This window comes from Phyllostomus discolor, chromosome 5, assembly GCF_004126475.2.
Source record: "Phyllostomus discolor isolate MPI-MPIP mPhyDis1 chromosome 5, mPhyDis1.pri.v3, whole genome shotgun sequence".
Classification (NCBI taxonomy): Eukaryota; Metazoa; Chordata; class Mammalia; order Chiroptera; family Phyllostomidae; genus Phyllostomus; species Phyllostomus discolor.
Genome location: NC_040907.2, coordinates 97,303,466 through 97,330,671, shown reverse-complemented (window position 1 = coordinate 97,330,671; position 27,206 = coordinate 97,303,466). Strand labels below are relative to the sequence as shown.

At 41.6% G+C, this 27,206-nt stretch overlaps 1 protein-coding gene and 1 long non-coding RNA gene across 3 annotated transcripts in view; one reads left to right on the top strand and one right to left on the bottom strand.

Moving 5' to 3' along the window:
* Positions 1-484: 484 nt before the first annotated feature.
* On the bottom strand, positions 485-12,020 carry LOC118500757. The gene is made up of 2 exons (XR_004903341.1): positions 11,691-12,020; positions 485-2,544 (listed from the first exon to the last, which is right to left on the bottom strand). It is a non-coding gene; the product is annotated as an uncharacterized LOC118500757 (long non-coding RNA).
* Positions 12,021-12,029: 9 nt separating this feature from the next.
* Positions 12,030-27,206, top strand: part of DUSP22 (dual specificity phosphatase 22) — a 62,296-nt gene continuing 47,119 nt past the window's right edge. For both annotated transcript variants that reach the window (XM_028513708.2, XM_036026616.1), the window contains exons 1-2: positions 12,030-12,484; positions 21,955-21,988. In XM_028513708.2, coding sequence (XP_028369509.1) covers positions 12,464-12,484; positions 21,955-21,988 — 55 coding nt within the window. In that variant the 5' untranslated portion in view covers positions 12,030-12,463. The remainder of the gene's footprint in view (positions 12,485-21,954; positions 21,989-27,206) is intronic.

The window sequence follows — 27,206 nt, the reverse complement described above, 5'->3', positions numbered from 1 at the left end:
GTCTGTACTTAAGACCCTTATTATTTTTCACCTGGCTTTCTGCAAAGGCCTTTTAATTGATTTTCCCATCTTCAGTCTCACCTGCTAGAATATGACATCTTCCAAAAGCCCTCAAGATGCTCATTCCAAAATCAAAATTCTTCAAAAACTCCAAGTTTTCTGAGGAATCCAAACTTCCTAACATGGCATATGAGGATGTTTTTCATCTGGTCCTGCCTCCGTTCTCCTATCTTGCCTCTCTCACTTTGCACTCTATACGCTCAACTTGGTAAACCACTTCATGACCTCCAGGGTGTGACAGTCTCTCTTACCAAAATGACTTTGTGTCTGTAGCAACCTCTTTGAAACTGCCCTTTATCCAGGCTTTATTGTCTGGCTGATGACTGTACCCTCAGGAATGCAACCTGTACTGGTGGCTATTGAGCCAGGCAGCCCTGAGCGTGAAAGCTGGCTTAGCCATTTGCTTACCTCTTTGAGCCTAATTTTCTTATTTGTAAAAAGGGGAGAATAGTATCAACCTATTAACTAACTTGTTATTCCAGACTCAGTTCAAGAGTCACTCCTCCATGTACCCACCTTGACTTCTCAAAACTAGATGAGATGTCTTTGAGGATTATTTTCTATTTACTCCCTCTCCCAGCTTGCTCTATTCCTACCCCCTTTGTCCCACAAGTGCCCTGGAAGACTAAACATACACAACAAATGAGTTGGGCTCCTTGGCCGACTTCCAGATGTGTTTAGCTTTTAAGTGAGATGAGAGAGCAGTTGGAGAGAAAGGCCAGAGTATCTCTTTCCATGGCCTCCCTGATCAAATCAAGCTTCTGGCCATGGTGATTTCTTTCTCTGTGTTAGTTTGCCCGGGCTGCTGCTGTAACAAAGCACCATACACTGGGCCAACAACATCTATTATTTCTTTAAGCAACAAAAACTATCATCTCATAGCTCTGGAGGCTGAAAATCCAAGACTGGGGTGTTAGCAAGGTTGGTTCTTCTGAGGACTCTTTCCTTGGATTATAGATGGGTGTTCCCCCATGTCCTCACAAGGTCTTCCCTCTGTGTGTGTATCTGTGTCCTAATCTCCTCCCAAGGACACCAGTCCAGTTGTGTTTGGGCCCACCCCAATGAGCTCCTTTTACCTTAATTATATTTTTAAAAGTCCCAAAGTCCAAACACAGTCATATTCAGAGGTACTGGGGATTAGGACTGCAACATATGAATTTCAGGGGACACAATTCAGCCCACAATACTCCCCAACTACAGTTCCAGTCAGGTGGCCCACTGCCATGGCTTCAGCTTCTACTGGGGTCCAATCAACCTATTCTTCCTCTAGCCATTTGAGGCTTAGGGGTGGCAACAGTTTCTCACCATAGTCATCTCCTGCTGCCTCAGCAGCTACTTTGTGTTTTCTCAATTCTGGCACACCTTGCATGAGATAATTCCTCATTGCAGTTACCTGAACTATCTTGTTGGATTCAGCTACCTGTTAAGACACTAATATAGTGCCTTCTCTCTGAGTTCCCTTAGCCACTTCCTTCTCCTGTCCCCAACACTTAGCTTACAGTATGGCATCTAACTAATCCCTTGCCCATGTTCCCTATGGAACTACAATTTCCTTGTGAATAAAAACCATGCCTTTTCATTTCTGTATCTTGAAGGCCCAGGCTGGTATCTGGTGTATAGTAGGTGTGCAATATTTGTGATACAATTTAGTCATTGACTAATGCTCCCCCTGCTCCATGTTACCCTATCCCCTCTGTCCATCTGACTTCTTTAGATGTAAGTACGTCATCTCTAGACTATGGAAATACCTTCCTAGTAGATCTCACTGTTCCCGAACTCATCCATCTTCAGTGCTAATGACAGGTTAATTTTCCTAATAAATGATTCTCAGAGAGATGATGCACTCAAGGCCTTAACCTCCCGTCAATTTCTCAGGGTCTTGCTAAGGCCCCACTCACATTACTATCTGAACCATACCTCTACCGCCAGCCTTTGTGTTGGTGGCAAAAACAGCACAAGATCTTGATGGGTGGAGTCAGCCCAGACTGCACTTCAGCAACCTCAGAACTTGAGTTGTGGCTAGAAAAGAATTCAGAGCCAAGACTCAAACTATAAGTAAAAGTTTGTTTAGAAAGTCACAGAGGTGGAAGAAGTGAGCTCTAGAAGAAACAGGTTCAGGAAACAAGTTACAGAGGCAAAAGAAGGGGGGGCCTGGAGCTTAGGAGAAAGAAAGGTAAAAGTGATGCACATGGGGGAAAGAAAAGAGAGCTGGGAAATGTGCAGGCACACTCCAGAGAGGGAGAGCACGTTGGGTCCTCCATCCTAAAAGCTTTTAATGGTGGGGAGTTCAAGGGGGAGGCCCCAAGGGAAGATCTCAATAGAATATTCATCAGGTTTCCAGGTGTGTCCTTTTAGAGATGTGGTCTCTACTGGTTGGTAGGTGCCAGGGCAGTGTGTCATCAATCAAGGCAGCTCATCCAGATGTCAACATTGGCATAGCTGGTCTGGTTTTGTGGCTTTTCTGGGCTTGGAGCTGAAACACAACTGAGGCCTAGATGTTATCCCTAGGGGCTAATGCTTAAGGGAGTGGTTGTGCAAGGGCTTGTATGGGTGTCATATGAGGCTATTCTCCTGCCCATTATTCCTCCTCTAAGGGGGGTCTACCACATAACTAGCAACATGACAGGGCAGAAAAGGTCAGGGGAGAGCCTGAACCACATACCCAGCAATATGAAAGGTCAAGAGAAGGTCCAAACTGCAGACCAGCCATATCAAAAGTCAAGGGGTTTAAACTGCATGACCAGTGATATGCCAGGGGAGGAAAGGCCAACCAGGGGTGAGGCCCTTGTTTTCCCAGTTTTGCCTGTTGCTAGGCACCTGGGGCTTTCTGCCCTGATGACATTCCATATCTGGCTTATTGTCCTGCTCTTCTCAGGCCTGTCTGACTACCTACCATATTTGTGCCACTGTTCACACACCTCCCTCCACCTGAAGCAGTTGTTGCCTTCCTTGTCTTTGGTTGGAATCTCATCCAGCCTTCTCAGGGTGAATATTCAATATATTACTATATCATGATTATTGACCCACCCAAATAAAAGCAGCCTGGAGTAGTAGCAGAGTTTAAAGTTGTGAAGGCTTTGAGGTGTCCTGAGGGTTGACCTCCTAGTTGCTGGATAGTGGGGAGGTGCAAGTAATCAGAGGTGGGGCCTGGGCAATAAGGGGGGAACCTGGAACAACAAATATTTTCTGATACTGCTTATCTGTGTAGTCCTAAGAAAATCATCTAATATTTTGGTGCCTCAATTGCCAAGTGGCTTGGATTAGAATCTTACAATTGTCAAAGGTGCTTCAAGTTCTGCAATTCAATGTTCTTCAATATGTGCCAAATTCAGTTTGCTGATTTAGCTCATTACCAACCATTTACCTCTTGAGGCCAGGTTTTCCTCAAGAAGTACGGGCGAAAAGGTTTTCCTTCACAAGGCTGAATATTTCCCAAACTAGCATGTGTGTGTATGTGTGTGTGTGTGGCTTTTATTTATTTGTAACTCCTCTGAAGTTCAAATCTTCCCTTGAAAATGGTACCTTTGAGAATCCCATAAAGGGCAAGGGGAGGGGGTGGGGATGGTGAAAGGTGGGAAGCCACTAAACTTGGTTTTGGCTTATAAACAAGAGCACATTCTGGTGTTGCCTTTATTATGTCTGGGTACAAGGTGCATGCATCATTCCATACAACACAGCATCTTTGGAAATGATACTTTAGGAACCAAGAGTTCTAGAATGTGGTACTAAGACAGGGCAACCTTATATTCCTGGCTCTGAATAACCAAAATTATATTTAAAACACATGATTTTATATTTCAAAAGGAGATTGCATACCAGAAATGCAGAAATATGATGCCTATTTTTACAGAAAAGAAGAGGCTGCTGAGGCAGCTATAAGAGTACTCTCCACTAACTTCCCAAAGCAAGTTTTACACTCAGAGTATACCACACTGCATGGAAGGTATTTACATATAAGCCCCTCTTTTCCACTGACTTATAATAGATGTGCATTAAGTGTAGGGTAGTTTTGTTTTTATTTTTGCATTCAGAGCTTCTGGACAATGCCCAGAACATAACAGGCTTTCAATAAATGCTAGTTAAGTGAATTAAAAAGCCACCTGAATGCTTGCAGATGGAGAATATGCATGCCCAGGACCTCTGAGTCCATGTTACCTGGAGAGCAGAACTGGGCTGTGGGGCAGTGGGCAGGGAGTAGATTCAAGACCAGGAAACACTAATGTATTTAGGTACCCAAACCATCCATATTATGATAATCTAACCACTTGTCCATTTCTTTTAAAATAAGCACTTACTCTTTCTAGCATTGTTATCTCTTCAATTTAATATTATAAGGAAAATCTAGTAGATGTGCATGGTTACTCTGAGATAGTTTCTAGGGAAAATATTCAAATGAAACCTAACACAACTATGACTTGTTTGGGGAGAAATCAAACTGTATTTTTCTCCAGAGAAAAATACTGACTTTTCTTCTGCCAATATTTCCCTTCTGGAAGGTATCAATTTCCCACTACAACCCTCTAGGAGAGAATAGTTTCTGCTTTGTGTACAATGCAGCAGAAATCTGTCTAGCCCTGCCCAGTAATGGGAAGCACCTGCTCCTTTTCAACATTTCATTCATGGAACTATTTGTAATAAAGAGGAAGATGTTTAAATAATAATTAAGTATTTTTTCTCATTTAAAATTGATGTATATGTCCCCCAAATACACTGTATCTGTAGAGTAACTAGCTGTCCTGGACTGCTCAGGACTAAAAGGCCTCCTAGGGCACAGGACTTTCAGTTTTAAAACCAGGGAAGTCCTGGGCAAACTGGGACAATTTGGTCACCCCACATAAGAGATACTTTATACCAAGTCAGAGAATCAAATTGCTTCCTCTTTTTATGTAATGATTAAATGTCTTAGAAATAAGATATTCTACAAAATTAAATGGCTGCTGCAAAGACTATATATTTCTTTGGGAAATAGGTAAAGAGAGTTAAGAGAGTATTATCTTATTCTGTGAAACTGTTACCCTAAACTGATAACTAGAAGAAAGAATGGTCCTTTTCAAAGTGGTATTGCTGACCACTTGCTTAGACATTTTACTTCTGCAGCCCTATCTGTGATAGTCAGATATGTACTAATCCTAGCAATTGGAATCAACACTTACACCAACTCCCAAGTTCTAGAGTTGCTACCACTCAAGAGAAAAAGCACACACACGTTCATCCACAGCTTAAATAAAATAACCACAGAGAGCTGCAGAGAGCTTCCTGCTTCATTTGCTTATTATAACTGCAACAAAAATAGTGAAATTTTAAAAGCAAAAGTTCATTTTAAACTGTACATATTTTAAAAAGCACTGCAGTGAGGAAAGATGTCCACCTATCACACTATCTTATATTTCTATTTTTCTACCCATCTACAGCACTTACTCACCATGGGGCTGCTAGACAAATCCTCCACAAGCAAGAAAGGAACTGTCATTTAAGTCACCAGTTTTTCTGTGTGTAGAGACAGAGATCTCATGTCACCTGCAAGACAAGCTATGCCTTTGATATAGAAAAGGCACCTTCATGGACCCTTTAATTATGAGAGGTAAAATAGCACCTCCTTGTTATTTTGGAGCAACATAGGGGAGAAACTGACGTCATTGCAAAGCCAAATATAAATGTTTTTTGGTTGAGACATTGTTGTAGTCTGTCCAGTATGCAAGTAATGTGTCAGTGAACCAGGGCGAGCTTTGGTTCAGACTGTCTGCCCCTTTTCAGGGTTTACTGGGTATACGAGATGTAAGACAGTAATATGCCCTAACTTCCTGTGAACCAAACATAACTTGTGCGGCAATTGCTTATCCTCTCTGCAGTTGTTCTATTACTGTTTGTGCAAATTTGAAGAGAAGCTCTGTATAGAAAGGGCGCACAACTTAGTTGTGACTAAGATGGTAAAAAGCACAGGACAACTGGCACTTAATAGGTGTCTTTCAATAACATGTGGCTCTGGGTGAGATATCTTGTCTGAATAAGGGCAGATGGACTCCTGCAGACCAGTGAGAAAATACAAGTGCTCTGGCATGGGTAAGAAAGAAAATAACCCTGGTCTGTTGTCTAGGCTAAGAAGCACTTTATTTATTATGGAGTTTTCATAATTCATGGGGTTTTAATGATCAATGATTAATGAATATTATGATAAATATTAACAAAAGTAAAACCCACCAGAGTGTTTAATAATGACACCATTATGTCATATGAAATGGACTTTCCCTCTCATAAGTGAAATTTGTCTTGGGACATTCCATTCTCTGAGGAAACCCCCTTCTTGCTGCAGCCCCCTACCCAGACATTTTTTAATATCTTCAGATGTAGTTCAATTTGCTTTACAAAATAGGGTGAAAAACAAACAAAACCAACCAAAACAAAAGTCTTCACTAGGGAGAGCTCTAAAGGAACATTTAGCAAATGGATGTTAGATTCTCAAAGGGCTAACCTTGACCAATCACTTCTCCGAGCTGGGGCTTCCCTTGCCATTTTCTCTAGGTCTTTACTTTTGGGCCATCCCCTGGCCCTTGCAGGCATCTGAAGAAGCAGAAGTGCACCTCCAAAAAGAGCATCTGGCCATCAGGTATGGTAAATGCAGACAGACGAGATCCTCCAACCAGGGATACTTAGGGACTATCCCACTCTACACTAGATTGCAGTCCAGGTGGTCACTTTGTATCAAGTTTTATAAAGCTCTGGAGAGCACGAACATGTTACTATATAGAAGGCAACTGGTAAAGGTTCATGGATGTGTCTCTTTGTGTGCAGGTAAATTAGGGTAAGAAAGCAAGGCCCAAATTGTATCTTATACCAGTACTGTCAGACCTAAATGAAAAAGATGATTATTCCACTTAGTCTAAAAAAACATTAGTGGTTCAGATTTTGGCAGCTGTTTTGAACTTGGATCATCAACGAAGAAAAAATTTTTTAAACCATAAAAAGGACTTGTTTTTTATCTCTGGTAGACATTCCTTGGCAGAGATAAGGAAGTATATTGGTTAAGCCAAACCATTCCAGATAAGGAAAATAACCATAGTCAACCTACAAGATGGATATTCATAAGCCAGGCATGGTTTCTTAACCAAAGACCAAAGAACAACATATCAAGAGCGGAGCTACAAAAAGTATTGGGCTCTCTCTCTCTCATCAGGGTACACTCCCTCAGTTTAAAAAACAAAGGACAGTAAAACTTTGGTCACTCCTAGATGACAGAGCCATCCCACCTGGAAATTGCTTTGCTCTAGAAAAGTAAAGGTGGGTAGATGCAGTGTTGAAGGAGTACCTGGCATATAAAAAAAAGGATGAATTATTTGTGAATACTTGGACATATGAATGTTTCTTCACATTTCAGGAACTATTTTAGGTGCTGGATACTAAGGCTGATAACAATTGGCCCTGCTGCCGTAACGAAGCTTACAATTTTGGGAACTATGTATGTTGACAATATGTCAGCATGTGTACACATTAACATGTATAGGCTAACAGTGTCACCTTCTATCCAATTTTTAAGAGCCAGGGCTTTGTCTTATTTTTCTTTTGCCTGATACTCTGCTATATTATCTGCCTAATAACTCCATTCCTCCCAGACTGACCTTGCCTCTGCCAACGCTCCCAGAAATTCTACATGCTGACACACTTTACTGACTCCCAACTAAATGCCTGCTAGCATCTCCTTATTAACCTCCTTTCAGATTCTCCAACTCCCTCTCTGCCCAGCTAGCCTAGCTAGATATCCATTCTTCTTGCTGTTTTTCTCTGACCCCACAGTCTCCAGTTCTCTCTGATCTTAGATTTGAGCTCCTCAAACCTGTTAAGTATAAAGAGGAAATCAAGTTTATAATCAGAAGACTGCTTGGAGGTCTGAAAATCAGTGGCCTTTTAAAGGGTGAGGTCACTGAGGGGCCCATTCCACATGGCCTGAAGCAGGCACCTGGGTACCCTCTTTCTGGACAGTTCTGGAGAAACAGAAGATGCTTTGTGCTTTTCCTTTGGTAGTTCTAGACACCACCTTTTTTTTTCTTCCCACAATTCATTAAGTTCTAGCTTTCTTTTATTTCCATTCATGCTTTGGCTAGATTAGCTCTCTTCATGTTAACTTTTTGTTCTTAATTTGTGACCTGAGAATTCTGTAAAGAACTAACACTATCTATTAGTGTAGACATAACTGGTTATCAAGCAAGAAAAAGAGAGAAAAAAAGAATGACACAGAAAAAGAGAGATTTCATTTCTGTGGCACCATTGTACATGTAATAGTGGCAGGAGGTACATTTTGCTCTCCAGGAACTGAAGACATTTCCAACTGTCATAACTGAGGGGTGCTACTGACAAATAGTAGCTGTGGCCAGGAATACTGCTAAATATCCTACAATGCAAAGGACAGTGCCCCCCCCCCCCCGCCCCAACACACACACACAAAACATTATCCAGCCCAAAATGTCAGCAATGCTAAAGGTTGAGAACCTCTAAATCTCTGGATTACAGTATATTCAAAAGACCAAGGAAGATTATACAAATACTTTTCGTTTGGGCAGAAGTTTATCTTGATTCTCTGAAATTATCAGTAACACCCCTAATGATTTGGCTGACTCTAATGGTTAAGCTTCTGCTTGTGGGATATCACACACTCCCAACTTAAAGTTCAAAGAATTGCTCACTAACCAGTTACCCTTAACCACATGTGTATGGACCAGCTGGCCCGTATGACTGATACACCATTTCTCACTGGGTACACAAGAAGGCTTAATTGTTTAGGAGTTGTTGCCAAAATTTGTGGTGTTGAATGTGCTAACAGACATAAAAATGGCAGGAAGGAAAGTGGAAGTAAAAAATCTTATATGGAGAGAAATTCCACTGGGCTTATCATGCCTTATAAACTTTATGAGTGAGAGAATGCAAAAAGATTCTCCTTTAGATGGGAAGCATGCCAGCTTTGACTAGGAGTACCCTTCCTTCCTTCCGTTCCTTCCATCATCAGGAGCTATAAAAGCAGGAAGAAAGGAAAGAGCTTGGAAATGGGCAGGACACCTGTTTGGCCTGAGAGCTTCAGCTGTGCGGTTGTGCTTTGAAAAGAGAGAAAATAGGGACATACTGCCAAATTGGATCAGACTTTCCCTTCTCTTTTTTAGTAATAGAAATGCAAGGCCGACAAACTGTAAAACTGTTATGATGGAGGGAGGTGGAGTAAGGTCTAGGATAGGATGGAGGAAGTAGTCTTTTTTGTTTGTTTCAATAAAACTTTATTTACAAAAACCAAACCAGCTGGTCGTTGGGCTATAGTTTGTAAACTTCTGATATACTAAGTAAACAATGTGCATTTTAAATATAAAGATGCAGATATTGTAGGTTAAAAGTAAAATATACCATGTAAGCACAAATCATCAGAAAGTTAAAGTGGCTTAGCATTAGACAAACTAAATCTGGACAAGAAAAAAGACTTCTTTACCAAAAATAATGAGAAAATTTTACAATGAGAAAACGGACATTTTATCAAGAGAACATGCTGTCCTAAACGTGTATGCACCTAACAAAAATCTTAAAAATATATGCAGTAAAAGCATATAGAGTTCAAAAGAGAAATAGATAAATCCACCATTATAATGAGGTATTTCAACTTTCTTTTCTCAACAACTGTTAGAAAATGTAGACAGAAATCAGTAAGTAAACAAACCTGTTACAACTGTAAAATCCAATCTGTGAGGGAAATAATCCTTTATGGATACCCTACTCCCTCCTCAACAGACACAAAATAATAAATTTTAAAAATCTGATTCTTCTGACATCTTATGTTAATGGTCTCTTCTTTTCTCATTTAACAAAAAATATATAAAATAAAATAAAATTTGAGAACATAAAATCTAAAATTGAGAATCTGAGCATGTGCTATATTTTATAGGGCCATACAGAAAGCAGGCCAGAGTGCCAGATCTTCTGTTAGATGATCAGCATGGCAGGTTCTGAGCCTAGGAGAGACTGTTAAGCAGATGATCTGAGCTAGAGAAATATACCTATAAGGACTGAAATAAGAGGAAGAACAAGTTCCAAATGAATGACAAAAGAAAATTTGGGTATGGATTTGTCATTTATGGGCAAGTACCATCTCATGAACTGGTTGTGTTCTTGAAAGTTCAATTGGCTACTGGAAGCAACAACAGCACAAGTAGAGTGGAAGGAAGTAGGAATACTTCACTGATTGCTGGACAGGACTTTCAAAAGTTCATAGTCCAATGCTTATTTAAAGAGAACGAAAGTGGTTCAGAAAAATTGACCATCATGCCCAAGATCACTGTGAGATTTAGGAACAAAGTGGGTCTTGGGATTCCCCAGGCAGTTCACTAACCGTGCTGTGTTGTCTACAAGCAGGAAGTCAGTAAAAATGATGGCAATGAGCAGAGGGGTAAGAGGTGGGCTGCCGGGGTGACTGGAAGGCAGGAGGGAGTAGAAGAAGTGAAGGTGGTAGGAAAGGAATACTCCAGAATTAAAGGGCAGAAAGTGTGATGCCTGGTCTGGGTCCCATCCTACCTGCAGTAGACAATTTTGGGTGTACTCTGAGTGGAGGCTTCCTACATGTGGGGATTTGGTACCTATTGTTTCACAGGAGATGTGGCATACAAGGAAAAAAATGGCCAAGATGGAGTCTGCAAATTCCTTCCAAAATGTCTGCATTTTCTCACTGCTGTTTTCTCAGGCCCCTGAAATTCATTAATTTATTCAACAAATATTTACTCACCCCCTCTCCCCCCAGTCTATGACAGGTACTGTCCCAGTCCACGTGGCTATAGTACAGAATAAAACAGACAAGTCCAGTTCCTTGAGTAAGTCCAGAATAAGTCCAGATCCTTGGAGTTTGCTTTCTAGTGAAACAGATAAAAAGTAAGCAAATAAATATAATAAATATAATATCTGACCCTGTTAAGTGCTATGAAGAAAATAATACAGGCTTAATATGATAGTGACTGGATAATCTACTGTAAATTGGGTGGTAAGGAAAAGCCTCTTTGAGGAAATGACATTTGGTAATATGCAAAGAACTAAAGATGGAGATGTTTAGGTAGAAAGCAGAGTCCACACAAAGGCCCAAGTGTGTGATCAAGCCTGGTATGATCAAGGAACACCCAAAAAGCCAATGTAGCTGTAACTTTCAGTGAATAAGGAGGAGCAGATGAAATGAGGTCATCAGGGATGAGCTCAGCCCTATCAGACAGAGCATGTGTTCGTGTAACAAACACTCATTAAGTACTTACTATGCCCAGGGTATTGCTGACCATATAAAAATGAAACTGAGAAACCCTAGCTCAAGAATTCTGTCCCCAAGGAAGAAGTTAAAAGTTTTAGTCAGGGTGACAGAATACTCAAAACAACTCTGCTACAGGTTAGAAAATGGTCCACTCCAGGCAGAATCACAACGCAGACATTACTCTGCCGCTCAACGAGGACAGGGGCTTTCCAAATCCAATTGTGTCAACATACCCATGCACCTACCAGAGCCAGTTTATAATCTAAATAGGGACACACTAGATGGCCAAAGCCACTGTAAGAGGTCTAAGATACGACCATCTGCTCTCCCAGGGTAAGGAGGTAGGGTCATTTCAGAGATGAGTAACCGAGTCCACCTTTCCTCATCGCGTGTGCCTTCTCGGTCCTCGTGGGTGGGGGAGAGCCACAGGAATCCCCCGACCGGGGCCTAAATCCGCGGTATTCAGAAAAACCAGTCAGGGGAGCCGCGGTGATTAGCACCTGATTCACCGAGGCCCTCAAGGCAGGGTGGCGACTGCCCGTAACAGCCCCCGCCCCCGACCCCACGAGTCGCCCCAAGGGAAAAGGTCTGCGGATGTTTTGGTGACTCGGACCTGCCGGAGATAGCTGGTGACGCTCTGCCTCTAGGTTGGGGTGAGGCCTGCGCGCCCCCCGCGCTCCGCCCCCGCCCGCCGCCCGCCGCCCGGCTCCGGGAACGCGCGTGCGCGCTCGACAGTCGCCCGCGCTGGGAACCCTGGTTCCCGCCCCTCCCCCCGCGGGCCGCGGGCCGCGGGGAGTCAGACTACAGCTCCCTGGGAGCCGGCCGGGGAGGGGTGCGAGGGTCTCGCTCCGGGCGTACGCGGGCGAAGCGAGACCGTTTCCCGGCAGAGACCCCGCTGCTGTGCCCGGCCAGACCGGGAAGTCCAGGGCGGAGGGGCGGAAAGCCCCAGAGTCCCTGCGGAGTCCCTGGAAACTGCCCTGCCTCCCGGACGGCCCCGGTTGTCGTTGTTGTTGTTTATACTTAGAGCACGAAATTCCTCCCCAGCGCCTCCTCCCTCCCGCCCCACCTGATCCTAATCCTCCAGCAGTAACGCCAGTAGGGAGCCTGCGCCCTCAGTGCCAAGGGTACTTGAGTTCGCATTCAGCCACCATGGGAAATGGGATGAACAAGGTAAAGTGTCTTTCTTTCATCTGTGCTGTTTTTGCCTCCACTTTTCAGCCTTCCCTCCGGCGGTGTTTGCTGGTCAGAGCAAGCCCCGCCGGTTGCCCTGTCCTCGCTCCGCACCTGCCTCCCTGGTGTCTCGTCCCCGCGACTTCACCGTGGGGAGGGGGCGGTGCATCAGGGCGGTGTTGGGTGAGTCTGCGTATCCAGGCCCCTGCGTGTCCCCCCCCCCCCCCCGACGACGGGGCCCTGCTGGCTTCCGGGTGAGCAGCGCCCCTACCCCATCCCCCGTCCCCCGCGCGCCAGCCCTGCCCTTGGTGTTCTGCGGCTGACGACCTGCTTGCCCTTTATAAAAGCGTTGGTAGTTCTGCCGACGCGTTGGCTGAGCACCGAGCGCTGCGGTTTCTTCTTTTTCTCCCCACTTCGCTCCCAGACTGGGTTCTTGAAGCGTCACCACCCATGTCATTAGTAAACTGCAATAGATAGGTGTCTTCTGTAACTTCCTTCTCTCCTCAGGGTTTTGTTTGTTTGTTTGTTTGTTTTAACTCCCCGTGTGTACAGATGAAACTTTCTTGTGGACAGAGAATTTGACAGTCCTGAGGTTGGTGGGATTGAGGGCAGGACAGGTGAGAGAACAGCTTCAAAGCTGATTTATACTGGGTCATGTGGCTTCTGCAACAAGGCCAACCTGTTGGCTGGCTGCTTGTGCAGATTATGCCTTCTAGAAAATCCGTGCAGCTCTCTTTTATTTGTTCTGGCCCCCACCTTCTGCTCTCGTTTCTCCAGACGCCCACCCGCCAGGCTGTGGGATAGTCTTGTATCCTTCCTGCCAATGGAAGGTACCAGATGTCAGCTCTTGCAGTTCAGAGCTGCCTGGGAGTTGACCATGTATGTATTCATGGCAACTACAAGGTTAAAGGATGCGTGATCTGACACTACTGGTTTAAAGGGAAGACATTAAAGCAAAAACTTTTAAAAAGCCTTTAACAAAGACAAGTCCACAGGTCTTTAAAATGGTCCTGGGACAGAGATTAGCTTCTGGTCTTCTGCTTCTCTTCCCCAATTGCATTCCATTCACCCACTTCTCCACATACATTCAGTTTTCATATTTGGTGGATGTATCCATGTGGCTTTATTTTTTGATTTGCATCAGCACTGGGGTCAGTATTGATTTGGTTCTTTTAGCTGGAGTGTCAGATGTGGGGTAGGGAATGTTAGGTGACAAGGAAAAGGGCAGTAGAAGTAGTGCTATGTATGTAGTTAACTCTTTTCTCCTGCCCACATTGTATTTCTTGTGTTCTGCAGATCCAGTTTATGAAAGAACTTTTGTGTGTTTTGGGCCTGCATATCTGAGGTTTTTGGTAACCAGAATTGTATACATTGTGTGTGGGTTGTTTTTGTTGTTGAGCGGGGGAATGGTTGGTGGGACACTGATAAAGTTTGGAAACAGACTGTCTTTTGAATAAATACTTGGCATTACGTCCCCATTAGTACTGGAGTCTGTCAGCATCACAAGTCTTCTGCTTCTTAAATTAAAATAGAACAATAAAGTTGCTTTCACAAGTTTGTGGGCCCTGTCTGCTTTCCCATTAGTTGTGGTCAAACCTTAGCTATCCTTTGTTCTTTCTGCAGTTTTTTCCACTTAAATTGTTTACTCTCCAGCTGTTTCATCATTTAATTTGTTACATATGTATTATAATTTAAAGAACATATTTCAAAACATAAATGATTATCCAAGGGTTCAAAATTAATTTCAGGGTTGTCAACAAAAGCAGTCCTATTCATATCACAATTTTACCTTTAAAAAAAAGTAATAAATTTCTTGCTAATATTTTTATACAAACCAGCTTGTATTGTAAATAGAGCCACTATGTCCAATGTAGGCATTGAGAAACATACATACAGATAGATTTAGAGACATCCTTAATTCCACAAATGTTTATTGTGTACTTGCTATTACAGTTAGGTGCTGTAATGGTAGAGGTGGTGAGGTTAGAGTACAATGGTAATGACACAAACAAAGGTCTTTCATAGAACGTTCAGTATAGACTGGTGATTGCCCAATAGAAATATGTGAGCCATATACTTAATTTAAATTTCTTTAGTAGCCACATTAAAAAAGTAAACAGAAACAGGTCAAGTTAATCATAGTAATATATTTTATTTGACTGAAATATATTCAGAATATTGTCATTTCAACATGTAACCAATATATAAAACTATTCATACAATGCTTTATGGCTTTTTTGTACTAAGTCTTCAAAATCTGGTGTATATTTTATACTTAAATCATACCTCATTTGGAATTAGCCACATTTTAAGTACTTAGCCACTGTAGCTAATGGCTACTGTATTACACAACATGGGTGTCTGTGTGTGTGTGTGTGTGAGAGAGAGAGCATACATGCACAAACACAGGGTGGGGAGGAGTAGAGGCTCCAGAGGATAAGATAAACAATTTCAGAAGCTTGGGCTAAATAGACGTGATGAAAGAAAGCTAGAAGTGTCATTCAAGCCAGAACAAGGATCCTGCTGGGGTAAAGATGTCTAAGCTAAGATCAGAATGAATCGCTCAAAGTTACAAGATTAATTATTGGCAAAGTAGGTTGCTGGAAGCCAGAAATTAAAAGCCTTAACTAGAATTTGTCTATGTGTTACTGTGTGACTTGGAACTAGGCTTCATTGTTTCCCTATCTGTAAAAAAAAAAAAAAGGTTGATACGCAGTATATCAGTTGGAATTATTATAAGGTGCTAACCATAGAAATGCTTCTAAAAACATTTATAAGTAACATATAAATGTTTAGTTCTAAATACCCTTAGAACTAAAAACATAATTTACAGTATGTGTGTCCTGAGGTTACTGGGATAACATTTTTTTCCAGCCTCAGTCAAGTTGGTCATCCTTGGTAAAGGAAAACATATGAACTAACCCATGCAGATTCTGTTCTGACTGCTTTGAGTATAGCAGTTTTTATTTACATTTCATGCCCTCATAGAGGGTCTTACCCAGTTGTTCCAATCTCTTATAGGAGAATGTCATGCCCATCTCAGGTGTACACAGTTTGTTAACACAGAATACAAAGGAAAGAGGCTTCTGTATCCTGTCCAATTGAGGACGATGAGAAAATACAGAAAGAGAACACAGCAGTTGTGTTCTATTACTTTTTGAGTCTCATATCACATGCCTACAGTTTATAAAATCTAAGCCTCACTATAGTCCTGGGAGGTCAGTCTGTCTTATCCTCTTTGTGCAAGGTTCTGCAGATTGGGAAATGGAGACTTAGATTAAGTAGTATGACTAAGGTCACGACACTAGGAAGTGGCAGAACTGTATTTGGAATCCAGTTCCCACTAATTTTGAAGATTGTAGCAGTCTTTCCTTCTTTGAGCTAGGATGCCAGTTCATCCCAAGTGAATTCTGAAGACACTTAAAAGTAACTTGAAAAACTCTTCAGAACTACAAATTAATTGCAAAATAGGAAAGCCACCTCCTCTCTTCATGTTTGACATTGATTAAGAGGAGGAAGGAAAGGCAGGCAACTAAAACTGTCATTTCATTGCTTTTTGGCAATTCCCAAATAGATTCTCTGAACTGGCCCAAATTATAATCACTAATGAGCTTATTGTGTGCCAGGAAATGTTTTGAGATTTTACCACATAGAACTCATCTGATCCTCACCACAGCCCTCTGAAGTAGGGTTATTTGTATTCCCATTTTACAGAGGAAGTACACAGAGGTTAGGTGACAAGCCCAAAATTACCCATTGGGTAAATGGCAGAGCCTGGACTCGAAGCCAGATGATCTGGTTCATAGCCATAATGAAGAGAGCCTCACTGTACTTATAACATCAGTGTAGTAAATGTCTATAGGAGGATTAGAATTAAACTAAATAGGCTAAACATGCCAATATCATGTTTTTGTAGAGCCTTGGCAAACTCCTAATTGACTCAAAGTTCTCTCAAGTGTCTAAACCCCCACATCTTTGGGGGAGGCCCATAAAGAAAACTCCTGTCCTCGTCATTTTATTAGTCTTAAGTACTAGAATACTTCACTAAAAACCAAAAATCTAGTCTTTGTCTAGCCAGCATTATGTTGGAGAAACCCACCCCAAATGCTTCCATGTACGTGATTTTATCTTGATCAACCCTAATGACCTAAAAACAGGCTCAAGTATTACCATGCTAGGGTAGGATATGAGGACTGTCTGGCTCTGGTGCCTTTTCCCCCACTGACTGTCAGGATTGGTTCAATTCATGCAGTTCTCAGCTGTGCAGGCTGGTGGCCTCTTTCTTTCTTATGGCTTCATGTCCTCTGAAAGCATCCTTCCTGGTGGAAAACAGTGCTGTCCCAGTATTTATAGGAAGCTTACTCCTATATCTTGCTCATGGTAATGGGAGGCAAACACTTCAATTAGTGTATCACTTTTTCATGAGAGACCCACTATTAAGAAGGATGGTGGTATCAGAAAGCCCTACTTGGAGTGTCTCTACACTCTTGCTGCTTCATGCTGTGATCTTGAACAAGACACAATGTTTCTGAGCTTCAATTTATGTCCCTCGATTCATAGTGATGTGGGGTAGCTTATCTAGTCTCTTTATTTGCTTTAAAATGAGTATAATGGTACTTACCTCAGTTTCTACTCAAATTCTTGAGAGAAGCAAATGAGAGTTTATTAGAAGACATTTTTGAGAACTATAAAGTACAAATCTGCACTTGAATTTGGTGCATCAATAGTTATAGTAGTGATGGCAGATGCCTTGGATATGGTTGACATCTGTTTTAAAATGGCTTTTTTCTCCTTAGGAAGATAAGGGAACATAGTCACAAAAGGAATATAGTTAAAAGGGAAAAGAGCAGAGGGAATATGCCCCTTATGTATAGTCCAGGGTTTCTCAGCTTCTGCAGCATTGTTCTTTGTTGTGGGACTGTTGAGTGCATTTTAGGAGTTTTGGCAATATCCCAGGCAGCCACCCACTAGATGCCAGTAGTTCCCTCCCCACATGTGACAACCAAAAATATATCCAGGTTTTATTGCTGGGTGTCCCCGGAAGGCAAAATCATCCCCCATTTAGGGTTCTTCACTCAATCTCCTCAGGCCTGTGTGATCTGAAGCTGAATAATTCTTACAAGGAGGTAGAGGGCCTAAAAGGTTGAGAAGCACTGTTTTGGTATGGTAAGGAGCTGGAAGTTCAGACATCTTAGTGTAGTAGATGCTGCTGTCTCCACATGGTGATACCTGACTTGGTGGCTTTCATAATTCACCTAGTTGTCCATTCACCCATTCATTAAATTACATTGTTGAACACCTGCTATTGTCCAGGCACTATGGTAGATCCTGTAGGGGGAAATGAGTGTGCAAGACAAGAAGGTCCTTCCACCCGAACTAGTCCCAGGCAGCTTATAGAGGAATCCCTTTGTGGGAGGTAAGTGTACTGTGGGTGGCGAGTGTATTGTGAGTGGCACACTGCTACAGCTGTGTCTGTGGGGCTTATTGTAGCTCTATGATGGTAGTCCTTCTGTCTCCTCTACACCACCCCCTGGATACTTTCTCTCTTCAACATTGTAGTTTTATTTCATATTGAAGGAATAGATGCTTCAGGCATATGAATGTACATAAGACTATTCTCAGAAAATTCCTTTTATAAATGCAAACTGGTTAAGTTCATAAACCAATGGTATTAAGAAAGTCTATGACATTTAACCCTTAAAGAATCCACCAAAGTTCTTCCCCTTACCCAGGCTTTAAAATTCAGAAAGTCCTTGCTGACCTAGGGAGAATCACAAACCCTCCCAGTCCCATTACCTGTAGTGCTGCTTGATCAAGAATTGCCACCCTTATATCTGTTTGAATGGTGGTCCTAGATTCTACTGCATCCTGAAAAACTAAGAGAACTATTTAAAAAGTCAATTCAAAATATTTTTCTGTCTTAGAAGCAGTATCCTTTTGTGCTTAAGAGTTTTTTTGTGGCTAAGGAGCTGATTTTTATGCACTTTTGTATGACCAATGCCAATAAGGTATAGATGTGAATAATATTCATCAAGAGGAGCCATCAACCATGGAAAATTTTTAGCATGGTCTCAAAGGATTACTGTAGAAGGAGTCTACCTTTCATAGTCTATCTTAAGACAGTCTTTTAACAAAAAAAAAACAAGAACCTTTATTGACCAGCAGTATCATTTTCCTTTAGTGGTTATCTTTTAATGTGCCAGACTCAATGGTAGGATCTGGGGACACAGCAGGGCAGAAGACAGACATGGTCCCTGCTTCAAGGTCAACCAAAAAAGTTTGCAAATTAAATAACTTTAGGTATCGATAAATGTGATGAAGAAAGTAAGACAGAGTGATGTGATAGAGTAATAGGGACTTTAGTGGTTGGGATAGACCTCCCTAGGAGCTGTCATTTCATGGGACACCTAAATGACAAGGAGCCGCCTAGGTGAACAATGGGGAAAGAACATCCTTTGCAGAGGGAAAGAACAGTTGTTTCTAAGACCTAGAGGTGGCTAGGATCAATTCTAAACTTAGTCTTTTAGAGTCACAGAACATTCCCAAGTTGCATTTGTAAGTTTTTGATCTGTCCTTCTTACCATGTGAGCATGGTTTCATTCCTACTGTGTTCTTGCTTCTGGACTGAATTCAGACTCCATGAGCTCACATGTTATCCCAAATGAACACTCACCTCTTCCCTGGGTTCCCCTATAAGCCATGTCTCTCCTAGCAAATTATTTATTTTCATTTTCTTTTTTTGTACTTAGGGATTACTAGCAACAACATGGGAGAAGTTGGGTCAGTTTTTTTGAGTTTCAAGTTTGAACCGCAAAGCTGATTAGTGTAGAAGTTTAAATTTCATGGGCTTTTATTCTCCTTGAAAAAAAATGTAATTTTTCTCCCTGCCAATGGTCAATCCTCCAGCCTCCCTTAATCTTGTTTTGGAATTTTATGTGGAAGAAACTACAGAAAATGAGATTGAGAAATTTACTTTTTATTTCCAGCTTGTGAAGCTCTAGCTTACTCTTCTGGTCTGGGAAATGGACTTAAAACTTCACTGATACAACTCCATCTTCCCCTTATATTGCTTTAAAATATTTTAACTGCATACAAAATGTACATCTTAAATGATTTTTAGTAAGTTGGTTCCTTGATTTTAGTGAGTTCAGACCTCTGCCTCTGCTAGCTCTCTGCCCTGATGTCCTTTCAGGATGCTGCTCTCTTCCAGTCCCAGTCCCAGCCCCAGCCCCTGGCCTAGTGTCACTGACCCCACATGGAAGTCTGACTGGGCAGACAGGGACAAAGTTTGTTCTCGCAAGTGTCATTTAACATTGGTTCATCTCTCTCCTTCCCTTGCTTCACCTCTTCTCACTCTATTCACATTGGTTATTTCTTCGCTGTAAAAACATTTACTTAAGTACCCTATCAATCAAGTGAAAACCATTTGAGCTTAGAGGAAAGATGAACACAAAATATGATGCAGGCAGCAGATAAATTAGACTTCTCATGGGCCATAGTCAGCCTGCACATGTGTTTTATTTATCTATCTATCACAATACTGAAAGTTGTTTGTCTTAATGCAGTTGACATTCTTTGAAAATTAGGCTGTTTCCCATAAAACCTGGATGATGAAATTGGGGGGTCTGGCCTGTGTCTCTCTGTCCTTGAATATGGCAAAGATTGAGGAAGGTGCTTGGCATAGGGCAGAGGCCGTAGACATAAAAACCTCAATCCTTCAAGGTCTCACTTGCTGAGGTGTCAAATTTGAATGTTATCCTGATAGCTACTTGAAGCCCTAAGAAGCTTTTAACCTGAAATATCACCTGATTAACTTTGCATGCTGGAGGTAGGTTGAGGAATCCTTTGGACTTGTCAAGTCAAGTCAGGGAGATCTCTAGGAAGCTCTTGTAGTAAATCAGAGGGGAGGCCTAAGAAGCTGAACAAAGGAACTGCTGCACTGTAGCTCCAGGAGTAGTGGAAGGAAGTGCTATATGAGGAGTAAGTGGAGTTCAGAGTAGAAGGAATCTCCTGTCATAGTGACTTCTGACTGGTTCTTGGAGTGCCACTGGGGTGCTGCTTTCATGTTGGGTAGGGCTCTGCTAGTCTGTGACTTGCTTGATGGTTTGTGAAACTTATTTGCATTTGTATATTTTATGGCTTGAAAAACCTGCATCAGGGTCTGTGGTCTCAACAACAGAACCCAAATGTGGCTGCCTTAGGTAGAATAGGTCAGAAGGCCCCTGTAGTAATTTGTACACATTCCATCAGTTTTTTAGTAAGTCAAAGATACTTGAAGAACTCCATGCCTGTGATGAGCATTACTATGTGCTGCTTTCAGAGTTCTTGGTAGGAGTGGACAAAAATAAGGAGTGAGAAGCAGAGAGGATGTGCAGTGGTGATGCTAAACTAACATAAGGGTGTTGCCTAGGAACTGGGGGTATGCACGGGGTGCTTGTGAAAAATACAGTCCCCAATCCTCATCTCAGATCTACTGAATCATACCAGTAGATCTGGAATGAATCTACTGGAATGGAGGCTTGGGCTGGAGGCTTGTCCAGAAATTTGAATTTTTAACAGATTCTGGTAATTCTGATGTATAGTTTGGTTTGAGAACCACTTCTTAGGAGAAGGAGATCCTTAAGAGCAGATCTTCAATTAACTTGCACATTTAGAGAGTCCACGTATTCACTTAGCAACTCTTTATTGAATGATAATCATGGGCTTGCTGTGGGCCAGGAGCTGGGAATACAGCTGTGAGTGACAGGGTGTGTTTACTGCCCAGAGAGTCTTCCAGACCAGCAGAATGGACAGACCTTCACCTGGTAATGCCTCCATGACAGCATCACTACAAGGGGAGCACAACAGATTGTGGGCACCAAAGCAGGGATCTATTCTAGACTCGGGCATCAAGACAAGGCCTCCTTTGGGCGTGAGGCAGAGCTGCCCAACAGTAGGAACAGCATGTACAAAGACCTCACACAGCAGCGGATGGGTTTGCTGGAGCTGTGATAGAAGGCTGGGATGTACAAGAGTGTGTAGGGTGTTGGAGGGGGAATGTAGGATGTGGTAAGGAAAAAGAGGAGTCATAGGAGAAAAGGCCAGCAGAAGGGGTAAAGGGGAGACTGGAGGCACTTGGGTTTGTGGCTGGACTCAAGATGCCAAAGAGCAAGCACTTGAGGGGCTTGAAGTGAGGAAGGATACATGGGATCCTTGAGGACCTGTGGGGGATCCTGGTCTTTTAAGTTCTGTGAGTTGATGGACACCAGCATGCCACCATCCATACATTATTAGGTCAGGCTTAGTACTGGCCAAAGCCCTGGAGACTGGTTAGGCATGCTGACCTCCTTGGGAGGTGCTGGAAGTGGATGTGGCAGGCAGTCTGCCTGAGCTATGTTCCAGCTACTCTGGTGAGGGCCCTGCCTCTGTGTGCAAAACACTGTCACTTTCAGGTCTGTAACACTCATGTCTGGTCTATGTCTCTCCCCTAGATCCTGCCTGGTCTCTATATTGGCAACTTCAAAGGTGAGTTAGTTTTGTTTTGTTTTTGTGTTTTTGTATTGTTGTGGTAAAATATGTATAATATAAAATATGCCATTTTAATTATTTTAAGCATACAGTTCAGTGGCATTAACTATATTCACATTGCTAACTATACCACCATCCATCTCCACAACTTTTTCATCTTCCCCAACTGAAAGTTAGTACTTCTAATACCCATTCAGTACTAACAATAATACCCATTAAACACTACCTCTTCATCACCACCCCAGCCCCTGTAAACCACCATTCTACTTTCTGTCTCTATGAATATGACTACTGCAGAAACTTTATATAAGTGGAATCATACAGTATTTGTTCTTTTGTGTCTGGCTGATTTTACTTGGCATAATGTCCTCAAGGTGCAGCCATATTGTAACATGTCAGAATTTCCTTTTTAGGGCTGGATAATACTCCATTTTATGTATATACCACATTTTGTTTATTCATTCATCTATTGATACACATTTGGGTTGCTTTCACCCAAAGGTAAGTTTGCTTTTTAAAAGGTCATCAGTTTTAGCCTTCTCACACATGATTGAGCCAAGGTATAAACTCGGTTTATTCAAAGTCTGGTCTGGACATGGCCACCACATGTGCTCAGGCTCCTTGTAGGACCCTCATTCTCATGCCCCAACCCCTTAGCTATTGCTGACAGAATGATTTAGACTGTGCAATTTCCAGTTTGACCTCTGATCTTCATTTAAATTCTGCACACTTATTGGAACATGATCTGACAAAAATGGCTGAAAGATATGCTTAGCAGCCATGGAATTTATTTATAATCTTTTATCACTTTTTTCTAGATATTATTAATAAATTTTCAGAAACTTGTTTGTTTTAATCACCTGGAAAAAATAAGAGGCAAATTTATCTTTGGCAGATTATTCTCATCTTGTGATGACTTTTTTTTTAAAGATTTTATTTATTTATTTTTAGAGAGAGGGGAAGGGAGGGAGAAGGAGAGAAAGAGAAGTTTCAGTGTGTGGTTGCCTCTCGTGTTCCCCTTACTGGGGACCTGGCCCACAACCCAGGCAAGTGCCCTGACTGGGAATTGTACCTGTGACCCTTTGGTTCATAAGCCGGCACTAAGTCCACTGAACCACATCAGCCAGAGCTGATGACTTTTCTTTTGACACATTCCTCTGAAGCTTATTAAATATGTATTTATTGATTTGCCATCAGCTATTGACTTTTTATTTTTAGCTTCTCTGTCTCAAAATACTCTGTGGTCACAGAGGTGAGTAGAAACCCATGGAGCAAAGTGCATGGAGGCAAAGAGGCAAGGAGGAGTGGGTTCCCATGCTGTGTGATGCCTTGAGTGTATCTAACTTGAAAACACTGTTTCTATAGCATGAAGACAGGATGTACTACAGGTAGGAAACATGCAGAAACAAGTTGACTGTGGGGTCAAGAGAGCCAAACTTTGTCATGGGTATCTGAAATATAACTCTTCCCTCACTGTACAAGCCAGAATATACTGTTGTCATTTTTCTGGTTGTCTAAATTTGTGAGTTCAGATTCAAATTGATTATAAAAACAATCTTTATGATTTCTCTGCATAATATTTATTGCCTCGTTTTCCCTAGAAGGCCCTCCTCCTCAAAAAGAATTAAGCACAGGGAGGTGACAGCTAGGTGTCAATTGCTATGAGAACATGTTAAAACTAGTACTGGAGTTCCTAAATCAGTAGGTTTTGTAATTCTGAAAAAGCACCAAGTGTTTTGTGGTAGGCAGCCCATTGGAGCCGGAATATATTAAAGAGCAAATATCTTTAGGAGTTTATTTAGTGAGTTTTTATTAACTGCTTTCATGGGGGGTGTGTATCTTTGTATTTGAAACAGAGTTTAGGATAATTTCTTAGAAGTAAATTACTAGATGAGGTATTTACAAATTAAAAATTGTAATAAAGATCCAAGATTGCAGCAAAGCAGCTGGCAGCTCCAACCACTTGCTCCTTGACCCAGACCAGAATTGCAGTCAAAACACAGAGTGGAGAGTGAGTAAAAACATCTATGAGTGAGAGAGTATGTGGACCAGAGTGTGGGGAGTGCATGGCAGTAAGCAAGAACTGGCCTGCCCTGTGTTATAGTATAGCTGGGAGACTCTTTCCAGTGTCAGCTGGGAAAGATCCTGAGAAAAACTTTATCTAAAACTGTCAGAGGTTCTGAAAGGTGGTGTCCAGTCCTGTCCATAAGAGATGGTGTGTTTTTGGGGAGGGGGACCATGTGAAGAACTGGGTCCCTAGGGACCGGTGCTATATAGTGTGGAGGCCACACAGAAACTATTTTTAAAGGGGCCCCTACACCTGCACACAGGCATAGCAGCTCTGCTAACTGAAAATGAAGATGAATAGAGTACACTGAAGGAATGGTAGGACCTAAATCAGCACAGCTTGAGAGCAGAAGGCTGTTCAGAGAGGAGAATTTGGGCGAAACCTCCTGCAAGAGAGCAACAGGCTCGGGACTGGAAGGCAGGAGCAGAATGCCTGAGTTTTGCTACAGCCAGCCAGATAGCCTTAGAAGAAAGGCAAGCACAACCCCCACCTTTGGGATTACAGGTCCTGCAGATCTTCGGGTCCAGGCTCAGGAGTTTCCTGCTGAGTGGTACATTACCGCAGGGGAAATAAAGAAAAGGCTGTGAAAGAACCCTTCAACAGACACCTAGGAGCTGTAGATCCTTGGGCACTGATCTACTAAACCCAGAAGAGCAGAGAGAAAATAGAGACTGGCACAACAAGGCGCCATCTTTTCTCCTGCATAACTGTTAACATTTGTTTCTTATCCTTCAAGTTTGGGCATAATATGGCACCAGGTTTTATATTATTGTTTATTTCAGATCCTATATTTTGCTCTTCCCTTCTATTCCATTTTACCTTCTTTCTTCTTCTTATTTTTGTTTTAAATTCTATTTTCTCTCTTGTCACAACTTGTTTTTATTCCACAATCTAACTATTTCTTCCCACTCCAGCCTTTCAAAACCATTTGTAATTGTCATTAGTCATCTCACATTCTTTTTTCAGTTCTTAAAATACCCTTATTCTCTCCCCACTGTTATCAGTCTTTGCTCGTTGGTTGTGGATAAGGTGGTGGTTGTTTCATTTCTTCAATCTTATTTCTAAATAGTCACTATTTTTGAATTTCAATTCTCAAATTTTACCGTTCCCTTCTCACTACATTTTGCTTTCTTCCTGCCCATTTTTTCATTTTAAATATTAATTTTCCCTGCCTTAGCCTTGTTTTCATTCCACATTCTTAGTATTCCTTCTCTCTCTATCCTCTCAAAATAATTTCTCTTTCTTCTAGACATCTCATAAGCTTGCTCTTTTTTCCCCTCTTATTCCCATCCCACCTATATAAATAAATCTTAGCTCATTTGTTGTTGATATTGCTGTGGTAGATCTTTTTCTCCAGTTATGTCCCTATTATTTTATATATATATATTCTTTTCGTTGTTTTCTCTCCCTCTCTCTCTCTCTCTCCACACACACACACACACACACACACATAAACTTTCTGTTTAAAGCTAATACTATGTTTCCTTTCTCTTACTCCATTCTGCCTCCCTTCCTTACTTTTTTATTTATGATGTAAATTTTATTTCCTTACTCTTTGCCTTGTCTATATTCCCAACTCATACTATTGTTCCTCCCTTGACCCTTACAAAATCACTTAATGTTGCAATCATTTCATATTTGTTCTAAATTTCTTATAATAGTCCTAAACCCTTTTCACCTTTATTAATATTGGCTTATTTGCTATTAATAGTGTGGTTGTGGGTGAAGGTTTTTGCAAATGTGTGTTTGTGTCCTGGGCTGTTTGGTTTTCTTCTGGTAACACCTGTACCATAATGTACAAGACATGGTAGGCAGAGTGACTCTCAGTCTGCCACCAGGAGGGAAGGGCCCACCAAAGAAAGTCAACAACAACCAAACCCAATTACAACTAGAGAGCTGCATAAATGGCATAATGGGTATCAACAGCATCCAGTTCAGGAGATCAAGGAGCCTGTACCACTGATCCCCACAGGTATCCTAGCACAGAATGTCACACCACGAAGACAGGGTGTCGAAGCAAATCAATCTAATACACAGAAACAAACAAGAAAGGTCACCTAAAAAAGAAATAACCCCCAATTGAAAGGAAAGGAGGAATCCCCAAAAAGACTACAAAATGGAATTGAGGCAAAAAAACTACCTCACAGTAAATTGGAAATAATGATCAGAAGGACACTCAAGGAGCTCAGTGTGAACTACAAAGAACTCTAGAGAAGCTACAAAAAACTTACTGTGAACTACACCAGTATGGAAGAGGACATAGAAACTATTGATAAGAGAGCCAAGAGGAAGTGAAAAATATAATATCTGAAATGAAGAACATGATAGAAGGAACTAAAAGCAGGTTAGATGAAGCAGAGGATCGAATCAGTGAGCTGGAGCACAAGGTAGAAGAAAATTCCCAGAAAAAGCAACAAAATGAAAAAGGACTCAAAAAAAATTAAGAGGGGATGAGGGAGATGCAGGACAACCTAAGATGTAATAACCCATGTAATAGGGATATCAGAAGGAAAAGAAGAGGGGCAAAGGATAGAAAGCCTGTTTGAAAAAGTAATGAGAGAAGACTTCTCTAACTTGACAAGAGAAAATGTCACATAAGTCTAGGAAGCACAGAGAGTTTCAATCAAGATGAACCTAAAGAAGCCCACTTTAAGACACATCATAATTAAAATGGCAAAATTCAAAGACAAGAGAGGATCTTAAAGGCAGCAAAGGAGAAATAGCTAGTAACATACAAGAGAGCTCTGGAAAGGCTAGTGACTGATTTCTCAACAGAAACATTATAAGACAGAAGGGAATGGCAAGAAATATTCCAAGTAATGAAAAGTAAAGGCCTGTAACCAAGACTGTTCTACCCAGCAGGGCTCTCAATTAAAATGGAATGTGAATTAAGAAATTTACCAGACAAAAGAAGGCTAAAAGAATACACCTCCACCACACCTGCATTGAAAGACACACTAAAGGGAGTAATTTAAGAAAATGAAGAAAATAGAGAGGGGGGAACACGAGTTCAAAGGGGAAAAATGGCAATGAATAAGTACCTGTCAATAACCTTAAATGTAAATGAGTTAAATGCTCCAATCAAAAGACATAGGGTAGTTGAATGGATAAGAAAACATCACCCACATATAGGCTGTTTACAAGAGA